Source organism: Nannospalax galili, unplaced genomic scaffold, assembly GCF_000622305.1.
Source record: "Nannospalax galili isolate Female #2095 unplaced genomic scaffold, S.galili_v1.0 scaffold241, whole genome shotgun sequence".
NCBI classification, from domain to species: domain Eukaryota; kingdom Metazoa; phylum Chordata; class Mammalia; order Rodentia; family Spalacidae; genus Nannospalax; species Nannospalax galili.
Genome location: NW_008345602.1, coordinates 1,953,048 through 1,972,583, shown reverse-complemented (window position 1 = coordinate 1,972,583; position 19,536 = coordinate 1,953,048). Strand labels below are relative to the sequence as shown.

Sequence of the window (19,536 nt, the reverse complement as noted above, 5' to 3'; positions counted from 1 at the left end):
TAGGTGTTAAGGATATAATGTTGAAAGAGGCAAGCATGATTTCCCGATATCATTTATGAGCCTCTTCACGTGCCCTTTAGCATAGGTACTATACAGTTAGCTATCTAGAATAGTGATATTCTTGCACGTATGCATGCCACTTCTGTTATCTACAGCAGGCCCTTTCTGTTACACAGTTCCTAAAGAGATACCTCTCCCTACCTCCTTCATTTATAGAATGACAATCTCGTTCCATTTGATGTCAGGATGTTAACAAAAACTAAAAGTACCTGAGGCTCTATCTAGGGAAAACAGATTGGTGAGATTCTTGCTCTCCATAAAGCACAATTAAGTAGACCTACTTTCTTATCAGTAAAATACAATATACTTGTCAGATGAGATTATACATATCAAACAAGATTAAAGGCCATTTTAGAGTTCAACAAATACTGAGAACACTAGATCATGACTGTTACTATTTATTATCAAACTTTACATGCATCATTATAGTTCAACAATTCTTGGGGTGTGGTTCTTTATGTTCTTCTTGACTTCAGTGAAAAATGCAATTATTATGTCAGGAACTCGTGCAGTAGCACACGGAATACTAAAGACTTCAGTAGTCAGTGTCAAAATTCCTCATTTGTGTCCCAAAGTGAAATGCACAGCTAACAGAGCACTTCCCACTAAAGATCCCTTACACTCTCATGTCTCAATTAACTAGTCCTCTAGGTTTATCTCTGTAATGACCCCAAAGAATTGGTGGTCCAGGAAAGGAGCTATAAACTGTGACTATTCATCAAAGTTGGGAACCACTAGCCTAGAGGTGTAGAGAAACAAGTTACACCTGCTCCATTTCTAGGCTGCATTCTCCTCCAAAACAGCAGAGTATCAGATTTTTCATAGTGCTTACAGAGTAACAGTATAATAATGAGAAGATGAACAACACCCAAAGGTTTCCAGCTGTAAACTTTCATTTTTTCCACTTGAACTGCCAAATGATCTATGAAGTAGTCTATTAATTTCCAACTTGAAGTTGAAGAAACTAAGGTTCATGGAGATGAAGTCCTGCATCCTACAGAAGTACCAAAAAATCTGTGCTCAAATCTTTGCCTTCTACTTCTAAATATAGAGTTCATTCAACTATTTTAAGCATCTTATATGAAGAAAGGTCTCCTAATGACAAACACTCTTGGATTTCCTCCCTCATATCTGAAGCAAAAAGGAGTCTTTCTACCAGACCTCTCTTTCTTCCCCCACAGTCACAAAGGTTCATTTTGCTCACAGAATCCTCCTCTTGTCAAGAGACCATGTAAATGGGTAATAAGTAGCATGTTTTCTCATTAATTAAAAGATGCTTATTAAAATGTGACTTTCCCTGTATTTACTATGCATTTTTTAAAAGAACGTCTCACTCTGTAGCCAAAGTTGTACTTGAAGTTGAAATAGTCCTTTTGTGTCAACCTCCCATGTGAGAGGGAGAGGAAGAGAGAGAGAGGAAGAGGAAAAGGGAAGAAGGAAAGAGGAGGGAGGCATGAGCCATCACACTTGGCTGTAACACTTTTGTTGTAAGTGTATGTTTCTGCTCTAGTCATTCTGTCTTTGATGACAGAATTCTTACAAGAATGAAGACAAGATGGCGAGTTCTCTTCTAGGTTGCCATATGATTATGGATAAGTTATCGATTCTTTATTGACTTCATTTTCCACTGGGTGATCTCTTCCTTCTAACATTCTGTCTTCCTATGATGTTTTAGATGTGATATACTTATTCTACATGCAACTGGCGTTATGTGATTTGGGAATGGCAACTGGGACCAAGCATGGTCATGTACATTGGCATAAGCACCTGGCTCCATTCTACCACTTTGCCTACAAAGACATGGAATAAATAATGTATACGTGCCAATGTTTTTTATACATTTCTTTTAAGTGTTAAAAATAAACTGCAGTAAACATTTTTACAGTTTTTAGATTTATAAATAATTGATCTCCTTTTTTGTTCTTTTATAATTTAATTTATATGTTACCTAAATAAAGGTAAGCAAATTAGCGCAGTCTCTTAAAAATTGGAGACAGCCTTATTTAAATGTAACATTTATTTTCAACGGAAGATATTTTAAAAACTATACCCTTTTCTCTTTTCTGATTACCCATAGTGTCATTCTATATGAGGCAATTATTCCATTTTGTTACCCTAACTCTAATCAGGAGAGTGACACTCATAAGGTCTGCTAGTGCCTCAGTCCCTTTGTCCCTTCACTAAATGTTCACAGACCCCTGTATAAGCCAAAAGTAAACAGAAGACCTTGGCTATTTATAATGCCTTGTCACTAGCTGTCACATCCCATGAATGCCTGTGAATCAAGCAGACTCTAATCTGCTCCTTCATTTTAAGTAAAGGGTTTCAGGGTGGATTCATCTTTTCATGCACATGAAACTATAGATGGGCTCTGTCACATCTGTTTTGCATCGAGGAGCTCTTTTCTAACCATTTCCAGTCTCAGCTATGCTCCATATGGTACCATTGCTATCTGATTTACACATATGTGGAAATTTTCTCCACTATCCTATCAAATCTTCAATCTAGATTCCTTACATAAAAGAGTTCAAGGTATAAATCCATGCAAAATAAATCATTATTATCCATATAACTACTGTAACTCCAAATTTATTTACGAATTGAATATCAAAATTTAAATTATCAAAATAATCACCACACATACCGACTTCTTCATTATAAAACATGTGAAACATGTAATTTACACTATGGAGGATGTGGATGCAACAATGCAATCGATAAATTGTGAGGTATTTAATCAATCTGAATATGCTGAAATACTAAATACTAGCCCCCATTCGAGAATACTTTAAAAATCTTACATATCACCTGTATTTTAACAAGCTTTTCTGGATCTCACCATTATCTCACTGTGTATTGCTGCTAAGCATGGGGGCAGAGATCATACCAGAAGATAAATGCCATAAATTCTGCTCTATTAAATGGAAAATTAATCAAAACAATAGTTTATTATAACGTACAAACTGTATAGCCAACCATTCTAGGTTCTACCCTCTGATTTATTTTGGCTTTTCCCCGAGTCCTCTTTAATACATTTTCCTTCTTATAGATTAAAAAAAATTGGAATTAAAAACAAAATTGAGAATCTGTGAGTTAAAGATCTAAAATCCTCAAGAAACTTTATGATAGCCAGCCTTGAGCTGAATCTTAAGGTTAGAACACATACACTTGCTACTGTGATCATGTTGAAAGTACTGAACAAGAGTCCTTCCTCCATTCTCTTCCCATTAAATATGTCTTGCCCCAAATCAAAAAGTCATCTCTCTAGAAAAAAATCAAAGTTTCATTGTTTGCTTCAAAGCCTTAATAGCTTTAAAGCTATCTTCTGCAGAAAGAACAAACTCATTAGCTTCATATACAACTAAATCCCATAGTATGTGTCTCAAACTACTATTCAAATTGCATCTCTTACAAAAATACTCAACCACCCTTTCAATTCTTCTGTGACAACAGCTTCACCAAGATGGGCCATTACCAAAGACATCATGGCTTTACCCTCATGTGCTTATATTGATATTTCCCCTTGGCTAAATAGTCCTTTATTTCTTTTTCTTCTCTTAGTACCTACTCAAATAGCACTTTCTCATGGAAATCCTCCCTTCTCCAGTTTGTTAAATTACCCTGTATTCTATAGTTCTTTGATCAAGTTCTGTGTATTTTGGCACAACAGGGGTTACATTACCTTTTAATCCCTAATTCCCCACACACCTTGTTTTATCGAAGCTGGAGACTACGTCCTGTCCTTGCATTAAGGGCCTAGTACACAGTAGAACTTCAGTCAGTGTTTGTCTACTAGAGGAAAGACTACTGTGATATTGTCTTTCTATAACAATGTCTTAGAACTAATGCTGTATGCTACACTAATATGGATGGGGAAAATCTGACCAATACAAATAATCACTCCAGATCAATAGATTAGAATCTAGCCAGAAGTGTCCTTTTTCCTAGCTACTTCCACAACATCAATTGAAAAGAACAATTATAAATACAAGTCTTAGCTAAGTTACATTGGCAAAGAGGAAGAGTTTAAAATTTTTTATTTGCTTCAAATTGTGATACAGTCATAAGTGACTGGAAGGTCCTTGACCTGACAATAATATAATGGGCTGTAAAAATCATTTAACGTTTGTGAGATTTATCTTTAAAAAATGTATGCTAATGCTTTAATTATCACAGGACTATATCGAGACTAAAAAGGTATTTATTTTTCTCATTCTGAAATACATGATTCTATCATCCATCTGCCTTCCCATGTATTGGTGTATCCATCCATCCATGAATACATGAAATCTCTTAAAGCTCCAATATCCACAATTATACTTTGTGAAAATTAGATTCCAAGAAAATGTAAGAAGTCCCAGAGATCCTGTACGAATTCAAACTTGGTCAAAAAGAACAACTTGGGATGAGTTAGATTGGTTAAGCATGTAAAACTGCTTGCTATGCAAGCCCCATGCCCTGAGTTTGAATGAATCTATAGTGGAAGGAAAGAATCAATTCCTGAAAGTTGTCTTCTAACTGCTAGACACCTGCACTCACAAACACATCATATACACACACACATATATATATATACATATGTACATGTGTGTGCACATGCACATGCATGCACACACCACATACTAATAATAAATACAACTTAAGAATGACTTGAAGGATCCCTAGAACAGCACACACAAGTTTCTCTAAGGTCACATTTGCTTCAGTCTACACCTTATGCTTTGCATGTCACTTCCCTGAGCGAACAGTTTGGGACATCACTTTAACTTTAAAGGGTTGAAGGATGTTATTTTTTTTTTTAATTGAAAATCTAAACCACCTTTAAGCACTGTCCTTAGTGAAATGTCCATAGTGCCATTGCACGCCAATGGCAGCAACATTTCTGCACATCCGTTTGTTCCATTTGTTCAGAAATAAGGACCCCTAAGGACTAAGATGTGTGTAGCTCTGAAATATCAACAATAACTGAAGAATCTACCTTTGCTTTTGCTGCATGGGTTGTTGTCTCATCGCCATATACTGCATATCTTCTTGTAGACGATTAAGAGGGGAATCTGGTTTCACACGAATCCCATAGTAATGGTACTTGGAGTTTCCTCTTAATAAAAGAACAATAGACACAAAAAGTACGAAAAGTCAGTGAAACCAATACTAGCCATGTGGGATATCCATTAACCTCACACAGAAAAATTAGGTTAACATAGTATACTAATGGTAGGCATTTATGATTTATCTTTTCTGGATGCCCATTATTTTTTATAGTGACATTTGAAGAATCAAAATAAGACTCCGAAACAATCATCTCAAGACCCCAAAGATAAATATTTCTTTAAAACGTTCACTTAAAAATTCGTCAAATAGCCCACTTGTCATATTAATTTTATTTTCTAATTTGCATTTCAAATTTAATGTAGAAGAGGTAATTGTGGGAAAAGCATTTTGGCCAATCAAAACTCATTACAGCACCAAGGGTTGCATGCTAGATATTAGTTTGCTGTAATGTGGCTATACAGAATACACTGAGGAAACAAATTCTTAATTCTGCAGTCTTGGATTAATTCCTCATTTTTGTCCTTATTTTAGTGATGATGATACAGCATTATTGTTAGAAGATATGATGAAATCTATTATTTAATATTTTGAAACCCCTCAAAGAAAACATGTAATACTATATTGATTTTTAAACACATTTTATCAGTCTCTGTTTTTTATCGATTTATATTAGTTTTGTACTCTAAATAAGACATGTTGCAAGAGATGGGGACATTTCTCTGTAAAAATGGCAAATCTAATGAAAGAGCTGAAACTCCACATGTTCATGCTTGGGATTAGAAATGACAAGTTTTGTTCTGAATGGAACTTGCAAATTCTTACAAAAATAACATTTTAAATATGCAAATTCTTGCAAAGAGAGAATAGTTTTTCACGAGTCTGTATATAGCAAGACATCAGTGAGTGCTCTTTCCAACTTTTTCTTTCATTTACAAAAAAATGCAAGCGGATTGTACATTAAATATTTTTTATAAAAAGAGAATTTTACTTCCAAGATTAGCAAACATGCATTAGATGAAGCATATATTTGAGACATTAAAATCATATAAACAATATTGTTAGTTTAAAAATAGAAGGCATTTGAATACCTATACTTTCACAAAATCAACAGAAATGAGCCCTTATGCCTCTAAAGAAAGACCTTCCGCTTGGGGAGATTAGATCCTGTTTCCAAAAAGCTACTGTAGTGCAAAAAGAGTAAAACAAAACCTATCATAAATGTGCTTTGCAAAGCTCTATACAAACTGGAAGCCAACAGGGAGTAGAGGGGAGGATAGGAGGCAGGAGGCATTAAACATGTAAAAAAAAATACAAAGTAAGATGATATTTTTCTTGGGAGACTCCCAAAAGATAGTGTGGTTTCTTTTCAGTTTCCTACAAATTAACATTGAGGTTGTATTGAAAGAAAGTTCTTTTCATTCCATTGGGCATGAATGGTTTGAGGATGAGAAGGAAGAGCAGTCTATCCAGGATCATCTTTAGTGAAATTTAATTTGGAGCTGGGACCTAACAAAAAGTATCTTTTTATGTTTTGTTTTGTTGAAACAGAGTCTCACTATGTAGCCGTCCATGTCCTAGAACTTGCTATGCAGTCCATGCCGGCTTCTAACTCAGAGAGAGCTACCTGTTTCTGCCTCTGGAGTGCTAGATTAAAAGTGTGTGCCACCCACACCCAGCTTCTAAGAAAAAGTATTTTATGATCTGCCTTTGTTGAGAAACGTAGTGATTTAATTGCTTTTTGTTAATTTAAGTCCTCAAACTTTTGAAAAGGTATGGCTCAGTTTGGATAATTTTATTAGATAATTTTGTTGAGAATAATACTTCCATAGATAGCTCACTTAAAAATATGTGATTTAGTTTGCTTCATGACTTGTACTGATTTCCCTTCTGTTCCTTGGAATAGGAGTGAAAAGTCAGCGCCAGTTTCCACAGCAGGACGAATCTCTTAAAATTTCACCCTTACACTGTCAGCTTTTCTCCATTAGAGTTCTCCTAGTTTCCTAACACTTCATTTGTTTAAACTCAACTCACAGCATTTATTTTCTCATTTTTTAAAAATTTATTTTATTATTTTTATTTTATGTATACGCATGTATTGTTTGCATGTGAGTGCATCTGTGTCGTGCAATGCCGAGGAGGTCAGAAGAGGGAGTCAGATTCCCCTGGAACTGGATGGAGTTAAGGACGGTTCGCAGCTGCCATGTGGGTGCTGGGATTCAAACCTGGGTCCTCTGCAACAGCAGTCAGTGCTCTTAACCACTGAGCCGTCTCTCCAGCCCCTTCTCCTTATTCTTTTAGGTCGTCCTTTCCAATTGAATTATAAGCAGTATGTGCAATTTTAAAAGGATTAGAAGACATAATCATTGGGGGTGGGCCAGCAGAAAGCCAAAGCTGCAATACTGCAAAATATACTTAGGGAATATGGATTCTACTCATTCACAAACCCAAACAACCCCAATTTTGACCCTTTCTATTTTAAAGATGTGTTTCAAGGTTTGAATGGAGCCTCAGAATAGGACCCATTGAAATCCTTTGCAGTAACAAAAGCAGCACAACAATGCAGCTATTAGAATGTTGACTAAAGTGCTGAGTTTCAAAATCCTGGCACCAAATGCTTAACTACTGATTCTACTCATTCACAAACCCAAACAACCCCAATTTTGACCCTTTCTATTTTAAAGATGTGTTTCAAGGTTTGAATGGAGCCTCAGAATAGGACCCATTGAAATCCTTTGCAGTAACAAAAGCAGCACAACAATGCAGCTATTAGAATGTTGACTAAAGTGCTGAGTTTCAAAATCCTGGCACCAAATGCTTAACTACTGAGCCATCAGCTAGGAGATAGTAGGTTAGGTCTCCAAATAATTGATTTTCCTGGTTTTAGGGGGGGGGGGGAATAGAGAAACAAAAGCTATTTGTTTTCAAAGGAATGAAAGCTAGTTTCTCTAGTCTGAATAGACAATTGTGCAATTTAAAATACACTACCATTTGAAGTATAGATAGAAGAAAGTGTATTTACAAGAGAACTGAACCTACAGCAATCTAAAAACTGCATTTTTGCTTCAAAGCAAGAGAAAGGGAGAATTCATGATTCAAATGCATACAAAACTTGTCAGTCTCCTAAAATTGACAGAGCACTAAGATTCCGAGCATACTGCCCCAAAATATGGTACCTTAGCATGGGGAAAAAAAAAAAAAAAAACCCAGCAGAAACAGGCCATCAAGAGATGAAAGAACACCCTCACTTCCTCCCCAGTGAAGTGGGCCATAAAACATAGCGATCTTCCCCAGAACATAGGTCTTCGGGTCTTATTCTTGAGGGGCCTGCATTCCTCCTCCCTGTATCTAGCAGAAAGGAATAGCTTCCTCTCTGAAGACAATGAGAGGAATCTGAAGGAAGGGCTTCCCTGATTCACCATCTATTTAACTGATCACACCCTTTTGTCCAATCATGCTTCTTCAGCTCCACAATATATGGAACTTACACTCATGTAAATGGTGTCCTACTTAGCATTGTCAATCAGCTTGACACAGTTTAGAGTCATCTAAGAGGAAAGCCTCCTTTGAGGGAACCTCCTAGATCAGACTGAACTGTGGCGTGTCTGTGAGGGAACTGTCTAAATTGATGCAGCACAGCCCAGCCCACTCTGGGCAGTGCCATCCCTAGGCAGGTGGTCCTAAACAGGAGCCTGTGAGAGGGACAGGAAGCAGAATTCCTTTGGTTCCAGTTTTGAGTTCCTGGCCTGATTTCCCCAAATGACAGATTGCGACCTGGAAGTGTAAGCCAAATAAACCCTTTCTTCCCCCCAAGTTGCTTAGAGTACTTTATTATAGAAACAGAAAGGAAACTAGAACAAATGACTGTGTTTTCCCCTTGTTAATCTGTGTTGTGTTAGAGAGAGCTTGGGTACAAGGCTTGAGGTTGTAACAGGTCAATCTTTTCTCCCTGACAGTTCTCACTCCTCTTTTTAGCATATATATGTATTGAAGTCAATTAATACGGTAGTGCTTCTTTTACGGGAATTAAAAATTATTTAGTATAATTCTTTGAAATTGTGATTTATAAATAAAGGTATATCACCTAATGTACAGTATAGCATCTCTATTTTATGTGATTTCTGTATGATTTAGGAAAGTCAAAAGATCCATATATTTCTTCCCAATTTCTTGAAATACTGGTTTTCAATTTGTGAATGCTATAGGAAACAAAAATGAAGCTTCACAGTTGATTATCAAAAACATTCATTTATTTTAAAAAGGAAGAAAACCCGAGAGATTGGAAGTTTCTTTCTCACATTAGTGTTTCGTCTGATAGAATCTGCTCACATTTTTATTCCCACATTTGGATGTTTTCATAACTAGAGCAGAAAAATAAAGGGCTAGTAAGAGGTAAAACAGAACTATCACCAAGGACTTCAAATTTGCATATTTTGCAAGTTTACCAAATGCTTTTACTAGCCCAAAAACTATGAAGTAAAGGGGTTTACTATGAAGCAAACCTTAATTATATCTTCTATTCAAATAGAATTTTTATAAAAACATTTTTTTAAAAAACAAGAGTCAAGAGGTATATGGTTTACCACTTACTATGTCATTTTATTTATGTTTAGTATGGTTATTTTCAAAAAGAGATGACAATGATACGTAATAACTGCTAAATTACCACAGGCAAATCCTTCCTATCAGGTTGGCCTTCTAATCTCTACGTGGTTTTAAGATCCGTTGTTTACACTCGCTGGTCTTCACTGAATAATGATGTCCCTTTTCTTGTGGTTTATAAACTCTTCTTCATTCTGTATTTTTTCCTCACATATTACCTGTAGTCAAGTACTTTTTTGCTTAAACAGTATATGTATCACACTGCTCTAATTTGAAAAAGAGAGATTAGATTATGATATTGGTTTTCAGTACTAACCTAGTGCCCAATCTCCTGGTTCGTAGTCCCATAAAAATTGACCTTATTAGTTTTCCAAAAGAGGCAGCGTTGACTGGGTCCAGTTTGTGCTCCTGACAGTGTCGCAGATAGTGGTTGTACAGAGTGCTTCTCGGAAGGCTCACTCCTTCTGCTGTCTCATAATTGTCCAACAACCACTGGAGCTGGTAGGAATAAGACAGAATAAACTCAGAGAATTCGCATAATTTGCCAAACTGTCTATAATTTCCTCAGGATACAATATGTACAAAGACTTAGAAGTTCTTCATCAAATCTTAAGATAAACTGTGATAAATCAGAGGCTGGCACATCTGACTTTCTAATACAACAACAGTTAGGAGTTTAGGAAATACTCTTTCTTCAAACATTCAAGCATGAGTAGAGACACACTAATTTCCCCTATATTCACTGCAGTTTTGGAGACAAGTGATTTTTCAGGGAGTTAAAAATAATATCATTAACTGATCATAAATACATTTATAATTGTATGCTACTAAGTGTGGCAACATGGCACCTAATATATCTTTTATGTTGGTTTGTTAGAATGCATGAATAATAGGTTGACTTGTATGAGGCTTTATATTAATAATTTACTTAGCTCAAATTACCACTAGATAATACAGTAACATTATACACTGGGACATATCCTGTATGCAAAATGTACTCATTCCTCCCCCCCAAAGAAGGAAAATCACTAGATATTGATGAAAAATTTATATGTAATGAAAAGCAATAATTTTTAGCACCATCTTGATTTGCGACTGCAAACTTGTGTTTTTCTCTTTTTTCAAAAAATTGGAAGGCATACTACTGTGGTAGGTAGTAAACAATATTTTCTCAGTCTATAGTTTACATTTTAAAATTTTAAGTTGCACTCTATTTTTTGAGAAATAATCTTTAAATTTAGGATGTATTTAAAAAGCCTCATCCAGGTAATTACTGAATTTCAACTTACTCATTTTCTTATTTACAAAAGGAGATGTGAAGTAGACTTAAATGATTTCCTTAAGGCCATACATTATCTCAATGTCTGAGCCTGGTTTCTAACACTTGTTTCCTAAACCATTAAGTCCACCATAACAGCAACTATCTCATGCATCTATCTCAACAAAATGTCCACAACATAAGTGGGGTAATAAAGAGTTAACACTAAATATGAAATTTGAGTTAAGTATGAAATACAGAAGTAAAATAAACAAAAGGTGAATGTAAGTCCACCTGTCCTCTGGGAATTTAGTAAAATGCTAAATCTGGACATTTAATAAATTGAAGCATCATTCCATTTTACATATCTATTTTAAAGATTTTTGGTGAAACTTAGAAACTGAACTTCCAGACTTTTCATGAAAATCAAAATATTTTTTATTATTCTTTTTAACTATGACTACTGAATTTTCCAGAGACATTTTAACTTCACATATTCCTACATGATACTTATAAAGTTAAGTTTACATCTTCAAACTCATAGTGATTGATAGCTAAGAAAACATGCCACAAAGCATATAAGATCCTTATAAAAATAAAATTGTGTTATGTTTAGGAAGATTTCAAGGTCCCTAAGGAACATATATCTATATGAATACACCCACTTAAAATGTGTTTTATCATTGTAACATATAATCTTCCACTATAAAACTCTAAAAGGATCATACAAAATTAACTTTCTTTTTTATAATGTAAGAAAAGTTCACATATCCACAAACATGTATTATGCAACATGTGTAAGCTAAAAATGCTAACGATGTTTATATGTATTTCTACAGAGTATCATAAAATAATACACATTGTTAAAAGCATAATAGCATGATCAAGAAAGAGAGAAAACATTTAATATTCTTTCTTCTGCTAATGCGCAAGTGATATATTTATATAGGAAATCTTAGGTTAAAGGATATTTTTTTCCTGAAATGAAGCATAGTTAATTTTATAATATGAACTTTATATTTAGAAGCACATAAGTAAGAATATAGCAATGTAAATATTTCTTTTGTTTTGTTTTTTTGGATAGGGTCTGCCTTTAGCCCCAGCAGGCCTGGAACTCGCTATGTAGACCAGGCTGGCCTTAATCTCACAGAGCTCCACCTGCCTCTGACTCTTGAGTGCTGGGATTCAAGGCACGCACCACCACTCCTGGCTTGAATATAAATATATTTGAATGTGACAGACATGAAAATAAAAAACTAGACATACAAATGTAAAACTTTATATTACCATAATTTTATACTATTCTTGTAACATCTGATCACTTAAAAATAAAGAATAATAACTAACCAAGTTATCTTATTCATTTCTCATAATTAAGGAAATTATCTTATAGTTAGAACATTTTAAGAAAGGATTTGAAAGGCAAACCTAAGTATTTGAAGGCTACTACCATAAACTGCCTTTAATATATAGTCTATATTCTCAAAAATATTTCACTTTCAAACCAGTTTTTGAAGACTTGAATTTGATTGATAAAACATACATAAATATATATACACAAAATAGGTATATGCATATATATTACATAGCTTATGTTTGTAGTTTGGAAGTTCCATACTATCTGGTGACTATAACTTTTACAGTAGCAAAGCTAAATTTGTTTTCACCTCCATGTCATCAGGAGGAGGTACTTTATTCCTTGTCAGAAGCCTAGTGAGCACTTGGAATGAGCAAGAGGGAGGTCAAGTGGAGGTAAAAGCCCTGGAAGGGTAGAAACAATTGTTCTCCAGCCATGCAAGTCCACACAGGGAAGCCTGCCAACTATTATACCACCAAGGGGTCTATCTCCTAGAAGCTTGCTGTACAAGCAGTGTATGATTTAGAATATATCAGGTAATATATGGAGATACAGCTGGACTATGTAATCTCCATTCTATGTACTAGAATTTAACTTTCTGATTTTGAAATAGTGATGAGGTTATAAACCAGACATTGAGTCTAAGACAGAGGATTAGATAGCATTTTACTGTTATAGAAACTTAGTGGTTACATTTCTGTGTAAGGTTAAATATAATGTAAAGAATTATGCAACATCGCATGTGCTACTCACAGGAAAAGAATAACTCTTATAAGGTACATTATCTTCTGAGGTTGTGTCTCTAACAAAATGTATCTGGATATAAGAATTCAACACCCTTAACATTTAGTAGTTTAGAAAGAGTTTAGAACTGTTTCTCTTATTCTATACTTTTTATAAAATATTTTATAAAGTGATTACATTTATGATTCTTAAAGTTTATAAACTACCATAGAATCTTTTAACCTTTATCTCTAAAACCTGCTTATTCTATTAATGAACTAACATATATTCTCTAAGGGCAGAAACCATGATAATTGTATCTTTCAACCTCAGCATTTAATCTATATTAATCAGCATGTTAATTACAGAAGATGAATAGTTCCTATTTTTCCTAAAGGGAAATACTGATTGACAAATGAAATTAAATAATTAATGCATTGCCCAAGTAACATCTACATGTAATATTGGACATTCTCCAATTGGATTATTACCCATTAGGTTTCACTTTAAGCTCAGTGTACTGATGCTATTACATTTTGACAGGGCTTATTTATAATGTAAAATATTTATAATATAGCAAGGTCAAAGATGAATGTATAAAAATCAATGCTTTGCTTTCAGCTAAATATATCTCATGAGTTTAAGCTGGTAAAAACCACAAAACAATTGTCTGCTAGATGAGAAAGTGCTTAAAAATTGCCTAAAGGATTTTATATACTTTAAATGGAATTTAATAAATACACAAGCTTGAGAGTAATATTTATACAGTTTAATATAAATATTTATAGGATAATTTGCTTATTAATAAGAATTTAAATGAACACAGAAATGGAAGAATATCAATTTGGACATAATATATACTAAATGAAAATGTGTATTAATTACAATTTGAGGAGTACAAAAGAAGCTTAAGTCTACATCAAAAAGAATTAGGATATTCTTTTGACTTAGGCAGACTTCATGTAATTTACTAATAGCGTCTCACATAAAAAAGTTTTAAAAATATTCATATAACATTGTTGTACTAATAGAATTTTACAAAATTAATCCAAGTACAATCTAAAGCACAAAGAGGTGAATAATATCCTCTATGGGTAGAACTTTTTAAAGGATTAGATATGCAAAAAAGTTACTCACAAACTAAAGGTGTCATGTAGGAAATTATAGAGTAATTATATAGTCATCATTTCACTAGTATGCAAGAAGAACCCCTTTATCAACAATGCATATACACCTACTGAAGAATATCCAAAAAGTGGAAAAGGAATCCTAGTACACTATAGGGCTATATGACATAATATAAGGTCAGTTCCTTCCAGTGCTTCTTACATCCATTCATTTAGCAAATATTTAGTGAACATCCACTATGTTTCAGCACTGATCTAGGTACTAGGGCTGCCTTAGTTGACAAATCATAAAAATCCTCAGTCTCTTGGATATTTTTTACTAGTCTATAAATATTTACTGACTGTCTATGATGTTAGTGCTAACATAATTGATATTGGGTTGATATTATTGAAAGAATAAAGTACTCTGTGAAGCATAAACTCTCCTAGCCATAGCCAGGGCATAGTATACTGTACAAAATATAGACTGCATATGTATTTTAATGTGCATGACAATCGTGCATTGAAAATGAGAGATTTAGATTAGTGCTACAAAATACTCTTAAAATATACTGAGAATGGGATATAATATTTAATATACAACCCCTATCATCAAATGTGTGGAAAGAAGAAAAGCAAACTACTCAAGCTGGACTCTACAAAGTAGAAATTATTTACTGTTTTTACTCCTCATTATAGAGTTTTTTAAGTACTGTTAATAAATTACTGCATAGAGACAAAATGGGAACTCATTTATATTATATGCCATGAAATAGAGTAAGAGACTATGAAGCTCAAAAGTCATTATTAACACCCATCTTTAGAAATTAGCAAATACGGCATATATATTATAATCAATTTTTCCTAATTTTCTTCCTAATGAAATTGATCTTTTGTAGAAACTGACAGTTCAGAGAAATAATCATCATAAAGTTGAACTCATGTCTACTTCAAAACAAACCTCAACTATTTCTATATTTTATTCTATCTAGTTATGGGTAATAGTAACATAGTTCATGGGCATTTAAAATATGAACAGGATTTTCTATGCAACAGAAAATAACCAACTAAGTCTGCAAAATGGAAAATAACTTTAGAAGGTAGTCCAATCAGAAGACATGCACTATGCAGCATTCTATTCCAGTTGTTGGGAAAAATCTACTAAAAACTTAGGAACATCATAACTTCCCCAAGAAAACAGGATCTTCTTCTGTGTTCAAGGAGACTCTAATTTAATAGGTGTAAGCAAAACCACCAATCTGTTGCTTCTGGTTACAAATCATTCATATTGTTAAATACTTTAATATAAATGTGGTTTTGAATTGATTTGATGACCTCAGAGGTGTAATAAAAATGAATCAAGCTAGGAAACAGAGATAACCCACATTAGCAACATTTGTGTCCACTCTTCCTGTATACTGAAATGTCAGTGGTGGGATTTAACAGTGTAGAAGATTTGCCATACTATGTAACAAAAAGCCCACAAAGTCAAGGAAGAATGAGTCCCTGTCTACTGTCTGTGTTACTTCCTTTACACAGTCACTGACAATGAATATTAGGTCACAATTCTACATCAGAAAAAAAAATTTTTTTTTTGAGACAGGGCTCCCTGTAGCCCCAGCTGGCCTGAACTCACTATGTAGACCCAGGCTGGCCTTGAACTCACAGAGATCCACCTGTCTCTGCCTCCTGAGCGGGGGGGATTAAAGGCATGCACCACCACACCTGGTTCAGAAAAAGAATTTTTAAAATACCCAATATATTTGAAAAGATTCAAAGAAATAATTAAAAATCATGTTAATTATACCTACATTACTGTTTATGAAAAATACCAGTAAAGATAGGTGATTAAAGTTACAATTAAGCATATTAAACATTATACTATATTTCATATCTCAAAAGTAAAATATGAATTGACTGTCCAAGTAAAACTGAGAAATCTGAAAGTTTAAAAAGGGCAAATAGAAATTTCAATTTCTTTTTAAAAATCCTTATGTGCCATACACTTCAGGTTGAAAGTAATAGCATCTGTACTTGACATTTTCAATACATAAACTCCCAGACAGCCTAACAATATATAGGAAAATAGCCTTTAACACTGACACAGAATCATTCCAATATAATGCAGGACTTTTTTTTTTTTTTGAGACAGGGTTTCCCCAGCTGGCCAAAAACGTAGACCAGGCTGGCCATAATCTTACAGAGATCTGCCTGCCTCTGCCTCCCGTGTACTAGGATTAAAGGCATGATGAGCCACTGTGCCTGGCTTAGCAAGACATTTTAAGAAATGAATAAAAGAGTGACAAATGGAAATCAAGTTGTTTTGCAAAATTGGTATTGAAATACATAATCTTATTTTAAAGTTTATATCTATAGTTTTCACCAAAATTACAGGTCTTCTGCAAGTTGACTAAAATGTTTATGTTTGCCAGGAGTCTCTTGAAAAAGGAACTAGACAAAACATGTGATCTAAAAACAAGCATGTTAGAATACCGGGAAGCAGTGTTATTCTGGAATGTAAATCCTAAAAGTTTCAAAGTTGAAATACTTTTTATAAAAATTCACAGTGAAACATTTTTTTATAAACTATAGGACTTAAAAAAACTACGATTTTTGAAAAATTACTATTTCATTTGGGGAATCTTGATTTTATATATTCACATAATATTGAGAATTAAGAAAACATAATTATGTTCCTAAACTTTAAAGTCAGTTTGGAAGGAAAATTCTCATTCTTACTAAAGTGTCACAAATACTAATTAAGCAGATAGATGTATGTAAAATATACTTGTCACCAATCCATTCACTCCTTACCATACAGTCAGAAACCATCTTAACAGGACTATTTTTAATAAGCATCTTCATTGACTTCTCAAATTTGAAGAGGATGAAAATGTTTACCTCACAAAACTTACCAGTGTCATAGTGACGCTGCACCTCGTAACAGCGAGAGCTTCAAGAAGCAGTGCTGGCCACTTTGCCGGCCTCAGTCATTAGCAACTTAGCGCTTATCTACAGCTTTGATTTCTTTTGGCTCATTTTCATTTCTCTTCATGTTTTAGGCCCTGAGTTCACTCATGACTATGACCTATCTACATAGTATCACTGATAAATAAACGAATTTTAAATGGCTTATCACTGCTTTTGGCATTAGTGATCACTAATCCACTTAAAGAATTACACCAGTCACAATGGACATAGCTGTTTCTATGTCTCAGACAGAGGGGTGCACTACCAAGTTCTGTTTCAGTAGAAACAAGTATCTCACTAAAAATCTTTAAATATATAAATCACTATTAATCACTTTTTAGAAATACATGATATCTTGTCATTAATTTTTAAAAATGGAATATATAGCAAAAATATACAAAAACCTAATTAAGTAGTACATTATGGTTATATTTTGAGATATTTTGATGTATAAAATAGGCATTAAATGACTAGAGATTGGAAGAGACTTGAGAAAGGAAGGTTAAGGAGCAAAACAAATGAGTAAATAAATAAAACAAGCATTTAGAAGCAAGCAACACATGCAGAACAAGCAAGAGATTAGTTTACATGAAGAGGCAACTTACATGGCTGTTGAGAAGAGAGCTTCTGTGAGTGGACAGACCGTCAGACTTTTGCAGCGTCTCAATCGCCATTTCAATCTGATAATAGATGTCATTAAAAAAAAAAAAGGGCTCAAGACAAGATAGTAATAAAAGGCTAACCAGAGACTTTTTGATAGATTCCTTAAGGTTTAATTTCTTCTTCAATGATGTCTAATGAATAGCTATATGTTTTTCCCCAAGCTTCCCCATCCCTAGAGAATAAAAGTATGCACAGTAATATTAAGCTGAGTTACAAAAGTAAACCTTTTGAACATTTTATAATTATAATCAGTATGGAGACCCAAGGAGCAAGAACCCTAGTTGACTGGTGTCATCACAAGAAAATATTCTTTACTTGCATAGTTCAAGATGCAGGATAGTCTCCCACCTAAAGATTATCTAACATTTGTTCTATTCTGTCATAAAATAAAATCATAAAACAGACTCTGAATTTAATATGCATTAGTATTTTAATGCAAGCTACAAAATTGTTTCATTATGCTTTAAAGTTGCTAGATCTATAGATCTCTCTTTTACTTGTATTAAAATTTGGACAGTGAGGGTCACTCAATGAACATTCAGATGTATCTTTGGTGTCTACATTTTAAGGCATGGTGATGATGAAGAAATATTAGAAATGACAGCAGAAGAGGTATGTAGAAGAGAAAGTAATTCAGAGGCCACAAAGAAAAGGGACTAGTACAGAATTAACTGTATTCCATGTAATCTCACCAGCATACTATGGTCAGTCACAAAATTTTACTTAAGCAGCAGCTACCAATGACAAATATGAGGCGCTTCTGATAACCTCCATGTCAGATATCTATCTTTCAGCTCTCTGTACTCCCCACAGTCCATTAAAACAGGCACCAGATATGGGGGTGCATTTGGGAAGTGAGCTATAGTAAAATATGCAGTAATTAAGAATCACATTATGCATCAGAAAATAAATTATTATTTTTATCACTCTGAATACACCAACAATTCAGCATAATCAGTTTTTAATTCATAAAAATGTATGTGTTTATTCTATAGTAACTGTTTTTCAGATCACAAAACTAGTAAGCTGGCTTCTAAAACATTCTCTCTACCAGATGAAATATTAACAGAGTTTGTTATTAAAACTGAAAATAAATAGAAGAAGGTGATATTATGTAAGTGAAATAAAGAATTGTGTTTTAGAATAAGGAATGTAAATGTAATAAGTAAACCAACAGTTTTACTAAAACACTAAAGTACAGAACCTTGGTATTATATCTACTAGAAGTGAATCAATAAGTGCTATTGTTTTTAGAGACAAAAGGATAAACATAGAAACCAGCTGAAAAGATAACTTCTGAGGTGAATTTGCTCAAAATTGCAATTTGCTAAAATATATACAATTTTCTTAAAGTTTGAGAGTGGAAAATTTGAGGTGAGATTTCATTCTAATAAACAAATGCAGACTGATTCATATTTTGTAACAAGTGACAGGTCAAACTGATCAGAAGTGTAAAAGCTGGACCACATTCAGGGAGCAACTCTTACTGTGGTTGTGAAGCAGAAACTTCCCCAGGTAAAGCAGCACTTTGTTTTCTTACAGATCTGCTTGTGCACTGAGGTTGCTACTGTGGTGGTGCCAGGCTTCCAGCTGACTCCCTAGAAGGCCAGGTTGTCAGGTTGTCCTTTCTAGCTACCTCTGGTTTTGTTTTATTTCTGTACTTAGACGCTGCAGATTGCACCCAGGCCCTTGTACTAAGCTGGTCTCCTGGCCCCCACTGGCCAATTAGTGAGGAGCTTTGGGAAAGG

The 19,536-nt window shown here is 34.1% G+C and overlaps 1 protein-coding gene across 4 annotated transcripts in view; it reads right to left on the bottom strand.

Moving 5' to 3' along the window:
- Positions 1–19,536, bottom strand: part of Rfx3 (regulatory factor X3) — a 349,065-nt gene that overhangs the window by 65,292 nt on the left and 264,237 nt on the right. For 3 of the 4 annotated variants that reach the window (XM_029567638.1, XM_017800265.2, XM_029567637.1), the window contains 3 exons: positions 17,731–17,805; positions 10,028–10,209; positions 5,039–5,158 (listed from right to left, as the gene is read on the bottom strand). In XM_029567638.1, the coding sequence (XP_029423498.1) occupies positions 5,039–5,158; positions 10,028–10,209; positions 17,731–17,805 (377 nt within the window). The remainder of the gene's footprint in view (positions 1–5,038; positions 5,159–10,027; positions 10,210–17,730; positions 17,806–19,536) is intronic. The other variant, XM_029567639.1, reaches the window with a different exon arrangement.